The sequence below is a fragment of the Poecilia reticulata genome, linkage group LG3 (assembly GCF_000633615.1).
Source record: "Poecilia reticulata strain Guanapo linkage group LG3, Guppy_female_1.0+MT, whole genome shotgun sequence".
Taxonomy (NCBI): Eukaryota; Metazoa; Chordata; class Actinopteri; order Cyprinodontiformes; family Poeciliidae; genus Poecilia; species Poecilia reticulata.
Window position 1 is genome coordinate 13,518,492 of NC_024333.1, and position 9,238 is coordinate 13,527,729.

At 39.7% G+C, this 9,238-nt stretch overlaps 1 protein-coding gene across 4 annotated transcripts in view; it reads right to left on the reverse strand.

Moving 5' to 3' along the window:
- The window catches only part of il16 (interleukin 16), a 29,236-nt gene that overhangs the window by 9,674 nt on the left and 10,324 nt on the right, over positions 1–9,238 (reverse strand). For 2 of the 4 annotated variants that reach the window (XM_008405074.2, XM_008405071.2), the window contains exons 1-2: positions 7,038–7,123; positions 1,074–2,193 (exon numbers count right to left, since the gene is read on the reverse strand). In XM_008405074.2, coding sequence (XP_008403296.1) covers positions 1,074–2,015 — 942 coding nt within the window. In that variant the 5' untranslated portion in view covers positions 2,016–2,193; positions 7,038–7,123. Of the gene's footprint in view, positions 1–1,073; positions 2,224–7,037; positions 7,124–9,238 lie in introns of those variants that run through there. The other 2 variants (XM_008405072.2, XM_008405073.2) reach the window with 2 other exon arrangements.

The window sequence follows — 9,238 nt, forward strand, 5'->3', positions numbered from 1 at the left end:
AATAATTATTATTATTATTATTATAATATAATAATAATAATAATAATAATAATAATAATAATTATAATAATAATAATAATAATAATAATAATAATAATAATAATAATAATAATAATAATAATAATTATTATTATTATTATTATTATTATTATTATTATTATTATAGTTATAAGTTCATACTTAGTCAATAAAGCTGCAGGAGCTTGTACTGCAGTTTTGCCCCTGCTTCCCAGACAAATTTCTCCTATGGGAGACTAATAAATTATCTTAACTTATATTATCTTTCAGGGTGTATTGACCAAGTATGAACCCTTAAAATCCATCGGAGGAGTTTGATAAAGTTTGATGTGTGAAAAGTCATAAATGGCCAAAATGAGACAAAATGTCTGACTTCCTGTTGGGTTTACTGCAAGAGTGCTAAGAGAGCTTTTTTTCTTTGTTCAGGGACTTCTAGTTATTTATCAAATTTCAGTTCTTACCAGCTGGCCTGTCTCAAGTTATCGTGAGCTGTAGAGGCATTTGGCCACGCCCATTTTTAATTCCAACACTAAAATTTCACTCCGGGGCCAACTTTGGGTAAATGTTTTCAAGTTTTTATTATGTATAGGCCTCTGAACATATACGCTTTCACTGCTCAAGGCTAATTCAATAATATAAACAGAAGAACCTCTGCTAATTCTAGTGTTGAGGTAGTGGTGTATGCCATCTAGTGGACTGGAAGGACTATGGGCCTTGTATGATCTCGTGATCTTGTATGATCTCGTGATCTTGTATGATCTTGGACAAGACTCTGAAACCCTGACCTGTCATGGTGCCTTTGAATCCAAAGAGACACAAAGAACTGCCCCATGAAGAGGGAGTATGATCGATCTGTTTTCTGTCTCCTGACATTTCTCATCATGGTCTCCGGCTCACATCTTTTGTTAATTGCTCATTTTTCTCACCTGTGCCTCAGGCTAATCAGTCAGTTAACACTTAACAATGCTCTTTTTTCAAGCCAGGCTCTATATTTGCAAATATTGACAAAACAGATAAGATACATCATTAAAATTCTTTACTTTGTAACACATTACCTGATTGCTGAAGGCGATAATTTTTCCAAAATGTTCTCCCTCCTGGCTCTTCTGGGGCTGACACTCCGTTGTGTGGAAAGTGTTCTGAGCTGTTCTCAGACGCTCTTCACAATCATTTCCAGAGTTCTCATCTAAATTTTTCTCTCCTTCCTTTTGATTCATTCTCACTGAGGAAGCAGAGGGTAAGACACTGGATCTGCTGATATCCACTTTCTCTGACTCAGATTCCTTTTCGGATGGTTGGAGTTTACAACCATCATGGACAGAGACTGAATTAGCATCATCCATTACAGAGCCAGTTTCAAAGCAGGTGGTGTCAGACAGTAGGTTATTAATACCTATCTCATAGCAAGAAAGCTGATCTTCAGACATCTTGGCTTTAGATTGACAATAATCTTGGTCCATAGCTGATGTGATGACAGAAGGTGGAACAGAGATGTTCTCTTTTACAACAAATGTTGACTTATTTGACTGCATTTCTCTTGGGGTGTCCTGTTTGCTCTTGCTCTTGCCATCATGTCTGTCTGAGGCAGGGTAAGAATGATAGGCACTTTCAGACTCCTGTTTTAACAAAGTATGCAAGTTGGAATGGGGAGTGGACCTACTGCTGGCTCTTTTTTCCTGAGCTTCTGCAGTAGAAAATGTCTCAAAAGAACGAATCTTTTGTTTGAATGACATGCTAACAGTACCTGAGGTAGACCTGCCTTCAAAGCTTCTGGTAACACCTGCCTCAGGTATCTCCTTTGAATCACTGGTTTGCTTCCTCTGATCTGAATTTACTTGTATTTTCCTCAGACTCGGGTTAAACCAAGCAGGTTTGGGTGCAACAGGAGGAGCTATTTTTGATCCTGAAGCTTTTTGAGCTGTGTTTTCAAAAGTCACAATGGACGATGGTTCAGGGGCTACATCGCTGCACTCCAGAATGTTCTCCTCTTCTTTCATGGTTGCGATATGGGTGCTGTGTATTTTAACAGTCTATTTTCTTTGGTGTGCTGTTACTTTGGTTGTTCTTTTTTTAACTAACAGGCAGGTCTTTTGAAGGACTCTTGGAAAGGTAGACCCACTGATCTTTATACGTTGGTTATTGGAAGCCTGTCTCCAAAGATCTCTTCTCCGTGACCTAAAACGAGGCATACAAGATAAAGATGACCTGTAAACCCAAGACAACAAGAAACCTAAAAATTCATCAAAGCAATTCATGAAAGTAATAAATATGACTTTAAGCACGATATGAACTGTATTTCTGTAACTTTTTTGTATCTGAGCTGGTGTCTCTGGAATTCTCTGCCTGCTGCTTCTGTGTTTAGAACCAGAGTTTCTTTTGCCATCTTTTTTACAGGATTTGAAAGTGGATTGACATGTTAAAACTGCAGTACGTAATTTTTATAAATTAATATTTTTTTACATATTTGCATAAACTGCCAATGTATTGTGACAGTTTATAATATGAGACAGATAATCTGTCCATCTGCATCATTTATTGTTTTTATCTTTACTCTCTCTCTCTTTCAACCAAAAACTGAACTACAAAAGTTTTCAGTCTCAACTACACCCTTTTTAAAGAAGAATTTTGTTTACAGAAACTTAATTCATTTTATTTGTTGTTACATTTTGTCATTACCATTGTATTACCTGAAAATGGTCTCAAAACAAAAATATTATCATTTATTGGAATAACTTCTGAAACAATGTATCATCCAGCAAAATTTGTCATTGTGACAAGCGCTCTCAGTCAAGCTTGTGTATCCACTGCTCAACGTGTCTGTGGCAGAGAAACAACTCACCATTCCAAATAAACTGCTTATTAATCAATCAATCAAATGCTATTTGTATAGCACATTTCAGCAACAAGGCATTGAGCTGACGTCTACCGTTTCCTCTTCCCTATACCTGATTGAGCTGCAGTCCAGTTGTACCATATTTTTTCGACGGGCTGTTTTTGATCCAAAAAGGAATTTCGAGTGTCTTTTATGAGTAATCAAAGGCAACAGAAGCCTACGCTAACAGGCCAGCGTTTCAAACCTCGAAAAAGAGATGAAAAGTGCGTCACATCATAAAAACACAAAGTCATGCAACATAGAACCAACACTCAAAACATCATATTAAGTCAAATGCCATCGTTAAATTCTTAATTGATTAAGTTTCAAAAGCAACTTTTAGTCTAGAATTAAACAGACTCAGTGTTTCAGCTCTTGTACAGTTTTCTGGAAGTTTGTTCCAGATTTGTGGTACATAGAAGCTGAGTACTTATTTTCCTCATTTGGTTCTGGGGATGCAGAGCAGACAAGAACCAGAAGACCTGAGGCGTCTGGAAGGTTGATAGTACAGATCTTTAATGTATACACAGCCACCTCCAAACATCTCTACTGCTGACATACATTCCAGCACAACCACCCCACTCCACCCAATCCAACCTGACATTCACAGCATGAGAAGTGAGCTCAGGAAGATAAAGACCAGGAAGGCTGCAGGTCCAGATGGCATCAGCTCAAGGCTTCTCAAGACTTGTGCAGACGAGTTGTGTGATGTGACCGGGTACATCTTTAATCTCAGCTTGAGGTTAGGGAAAGTCCCACAGCTGTGGAAGACATCCTGCGTGGTACCAGTGCCAAAGACCCCACACCCAAAAGACCTCAACAGCTACAGGCTGGTCGCATTGACGTCTCACCTGATGAAGACCTTGGAGACACCGCTCCACCCCCTGGTGAGTCCATCTATGGACCCACTTCAGTTTGCCTACCAACCTGGCATTGGAGTGGAGGATACCATCATCCACCGTCTACACACCTCTTTCTCACCTGGAGAATACTGTAAGCACAGTGAGAATCATGTTTTTTGATTTCTCAAGGGCTTTCAATACCATCCAACCCATGATACTGAAGGACAAGCTGGAGTACATGGGTCTGGACCACCACCTCATCACCTGGATCTTGGATTACCTCACAAAACGGCCACAGTATGTGAGGACCCAGGGCTGTCAGTCAGACATGGTTGTCTGCAGCACAGGGGCTCCACAAGGAACAGTCCTTGCCCCCTTCCTCTTCACCCTCTTCACTGCTGACTTCCGGTACAGCTCTGCCAGCTGTCACCTGCAGAAGTTCTCGGATGACTGTGCTATCGTCGGCCTCATCAAGGATGGAGATGATGAGAACAGAGAACTGACTCAGAACTTTGTGGAATGTGGCCAGAGGAACTGTCTGCAGATCAACACAAGAAAAACAAAAGAACTGGTGGTGGACTTCCGCAGGTCCAAACATTCCTTCTGTGCCAGTGAACATTCAGGGAATGGACATTGAGATCGTGAGGTCCTACAAGTACCTGGGTGTTCAACTTAACAACAAGCTGGACTGGAATGACCACACAGCTGCCCTACAAGAAAGGACTGAGCAGACTACATCTCCTGAGGAGACTCGGGGCCTTCAGTGTGTGGGGGCCTCTTCTCAGGACCTTCTTTGATGCTGTGGTGGCATCAGCCATCTTTTACGGAGTGGTCTGTTGGGGCAGCAGCATCTCCACTGCTGACAGGAAGAGACTGAACAAGATCCTCAGGAAGTCCAGCTCTGTCCTGGTGTCCTGTTGACCCAGTGGAGGTGGTGACAGACAGGAAAATGAGGACTAAGCTTCAGCGCATGCTGGAGTACCCATGCACCTCTCTCTGACAGCACTGAGCAGCTCCTTCAGTGCCCGGCTGCAGAACCCTAAGTGCGTGAAGCAAAGATACCACAGGTCTTTCCTTCCGGCCGCCGTCAGACTGTACAACACCTGCTGCTCTCAGTAGTTCACTACTCTCTACTACAGGCAATAAACCTGTTCGCTTTACTCACTTATCACTGGTATACTGCTCAACCATGTGTAATATCAAAATTCATCATGTATAACATAACTTGCCTAGTCACTATGTGTAATATGACTTACATTACTATTTCATTTATTATTTATTTACTTTTAATCTATGTGCAACATCACCTATCTGCCTACCTTAACATATACACCTGGAATTGACTGATTTTTTTATATTTCACACTGTACTGTTTCAGTATTTCTATATTCCCTTGTATTTTTTGTATATATAGATTTTTATTTTTAATATTGGTTCTGCTCTGTCCTCTGTACTGCTGTAGCAATGCAAATTTCCCCACTGAGGGATGAATAAAGGAATATCTTATCTTATTGTGGTGCTAAACCATTCAGTGATTCATAAACTAACATCAGTATTTTAAAGTCTATTCTCTGAGCTACAGGGAGCCAGAGGAGGGACTTTAAAACCAGGAAATAGAGCACATAACACCAGTTTTAGAGAGAACAGCAGCAGCAGCTTCTGGATCAGCTGCAGCTGTTTGATTGATTTATTAGTCAGATCTGTGAAGACGCTGTTGCAGTAATCAATGCAGCTAAAGATAAACATGGATGAGTTTCTCTAGATCGCGCTGAGACATTAGTCCTCTAATCCTGGAGATGTTCTTCAGCAAAAGCAGTTACAAAGTCTGCCTTCCAAGTGTTGTCACATACTTGTTGAATCCATATGTAACCCATACCTGTGATACCAATAGGGGTGACTGGAATACTGTTGTGTGTCAATAGTAGAGGTACTTGGTTCTACTCGATACAAAAAGAAAATAAAATTTCAAAAGGAAATGCAAAACTGAACTATCAGTCTTATTGCATTAGTATCCATCTGATAGTCTGTTGAGCAACAGATGGTATGTGGTGCCCAAACTTCATTGTGGTGGGTATCCTATTTTGTTGTGCCATAGTTGACCTTTATGAAGTAGCTACTACAATCACATTGCCTTGAGTGTACAAAAAGTGCTCTAAATATTTTATGTATTATTATTATTAATTTCACAGGCGATCACCAGCTTGCTGTTTTTCTCCTCTTCTTTCCGTGTGTGTGTGAGTGTGTCTGTCAGCAGACATGTAATGCCTTGCAGATGTTTCAACGTCAGCTAAAGTTTACAATTTTAATGTCTTTTGACATAAAAATTGTGACCAGCTGACTTTATTTATGGGTATTATAACCACTGCTGTTTTGTCTCCAGATTTCTGCTTGATGCAACTTTTTGCCACCAGACGCATGTGGCTGTCTGTCTCTGATTTCCATAAACTTATTTCCTATTTCAGGCAGTTATTTTTTTTATCTTCTTGACTATATGAGTGCAGTCTATCCATAGCCTCACTCCCTCCTATTTCTAAGAACTCCTTAGTGTCAGCACACATTCCATTCCCTCTGCCTTCGGTTCTCCTCTGCCATCCATTTTGCAGTTCCACCTGCCTGTCTCAGCACCACGGGGAGCATGACGTTGACGATAGGAAAGATTTTTAGTTTTATTGTCAATATTCTGGACCCCACTCTGAATTAGGACTCCTGCAAAAAGCTCCAAAGCAACCCTTGCCAGTCCAGGGTTGGATGCGAGACCTGCTGTCTGCCTGCCTTCTCTAGATCATGTTTCCCTACTAGGGTACAGTACTTGATAACATTTTTTGGACATTGTTTTTTGCCTTACATATCTCAGACCATATATTTTGGAACAGCTACCTGAGTAAGCATCATCAAAAAATTCCACGGTGTCTCAATCGAGCAGTTGAGTCTCCTGTTTCTGTGCGTGAGACTGAGTGTATCGAAATGCGCCATTTTGGAATAAATTTGACTAAATTTGAATGAGAATACTTTGCAAAATCTGTTTGTGATATGTGGTGCTTTGTAGAGAAAACAATTTAATCTTTCTATATGTGAGTCAGCATGGCTTCTGCAAAAATGATTCAATGTGAGTATATCAGCCATGGGAAACATTAAGACAAATGACGGCTGCAACCAAAACCCCAGCTCAAACAGGAAATTCAGTCGGTGTCGCTTTCCTCCAAGATACTGCAAATCACACCACCAAATTCACTTTATCACACTGTTAGAACAGCTAGCAAGCAGCCCAGGCAGTCCTGCATACAGAGGTAGAACTCGTGTCTTACCTGTGCTGATCGTTCTTCAGGCACTTTGCAGAATTTGAAAAAGTAAAATCTTCTGCAAGTATTTCAAACTGTGCTTCCTGTCACACAAACAGGAAGTGTGTCACAACACCCAGCAACCACAGAGAAGTGCAAAGGAGAACATTAGTTCAAGACACTTATTGGCAGCACTGTTACTTAATGTGTTCAGTCAGTCCAGACTACAGGGGAATTTTTCTGCCATAATTCGACACATTTTCAGTTTGAAAGCAAGATTCAGTTTTGAGTAAAAGATTTCAAAACTTGAAATCTTTTACTCAAAACTTCTGCTCTCTTTCAAATACTCACTGTGCTTCCTCAGACCTCTCCTGGGCAGAGGTCGGGTTAATGGAATATTTTCCGTATTTGACAAGTTATTTTTTTAAACGAAAGGAAAATTTAAAGCCTGTCCGTCATTTGACAGATTATAATTAACACCCTTGACTGGTGCACATGCGAATACATGATAGACTTTACGCAGATTTCATCGCAGAGGCAACTAAAATCAATGAATAAAAAATCCTTTCTGAATATCATCTTCTGGACTCTGAACTAAATGTGTCTTTCTGAGCGGAGCTGACAGCGTGTTGAACTTGTGGACCGGACGCTGCAGGAAGCTCATTACAAACCTTTGGTAGAAACGGCGCATTTAATTTCAGTCTCCATTACATACAGAACAGAGAAACCTAAAGAGAATGCAACGTTGTTAATCCATTTATAGTCTAAACAGAGGAGCTGGGTTTATCTTGAGGAAATAAATAAAGGTGCACAAGTAGATCGTAACAAGCGCAGTCTGCTGCGGCTGCACAACCAATGCGGACGCGGCTGCGCCACCGCAAATAATTAAACTCAACTCATCCTGTGGTTTTAACAAATGAAGCTGAAGACGTTTCCGTCCCGCACCCAGAAGGAGAGCGGCCCTCAGAAGCGCTGCAGACGTAACATCTGTCTGTTTCGGGGAAGTGGGAAAAAAATCAAATCAAATCCTCCTAAAAGCGCTGCACATCTGACTCATGAAGAGAGACTAATCCTAGCATTTCCATGAACAGGAGTGCATTCACACACAGAACATCAGAACAAGTCTCCATGTCTCATTTTAATTTAAGCTGAGGGAAACCAAGACGGCGGATTTACAGGCTGAGCCTGTGTCTCTGAGGCAGGGCCGTGCAGAGGCCACTACAGGGGCAGGTGCTCAACAAAGGGCCCATCTAACCACCTTCTAGGACAGAATATTAACAGCCTCTCAGCTTTCAGAGTTTAATAAACKATGATAAATTACAAAAATGTGACATATACAATCAAAGCTAAGGAAAATCTCCATATAGAGCATAACACTATGCCTATGTAAGATATTTTATTAGTAATTTCTTTCTGCAGGTCTACTTTGTTATAGGAAAGTGTTGCAATATTCAAACCCGCAATTTAACAAGATATGTAAATCAGAGCTGGACCACCAGACATATTTTGTCTTTACAGAATTACACTATTAAAATATAAACAAGGACACAATGCAACCTTTTAGTGTACAGTAATCTATAAAACAAAGATCTGCCTGTTTGCTACACTTGCAGTGGAGATGAAGACGGTCCATTCAGGAAAGCAGAGCTGCATCAAACTTTAACGTGAAACTGCAGGAAAAAACAAAACAAAAGCAAAAATTGAATTGTTAATGAATGTCACCATGAGAAAAACCTACTGAGTTTTGCTTAAAAAAACTTTAATATTTAAATCACACATTTTTGACTCATGAAGTTAACGTTCTTTTGTGCAAAACAAAGTTATTTGCGCTTGTCAGAAATCTTTTCTTAATATTCTAAGTTTGTTTGTGACTCAAAGTTTTGCTCGTGATTCTCACATGACGTCTTGAGCAGGGACTAAAATCACAACAAAAGATTTATGATGTGTGCAAATAAATGTTTGTTTGGTAAAAAAATTAGTTATTTAAATTAGTTATTAGTTATTTAAAGTCTTTTACACAAAACTTTTTTTTTAAAGGAATCATTACAATTCCAAAAGTTTTGATTACAATTTTATTTTACTTAACTGAGGTTAGTTTTTCTTTTCCATTGAATAATTGGGAAACAAATTTAACTTCTTACTGTGTGAACCAGACCCTAAACTTAAAGTCTGGATTGAGTTTCTTCCCCTTCATTAATGTCACTTTTATTACATTCATTATATCTATC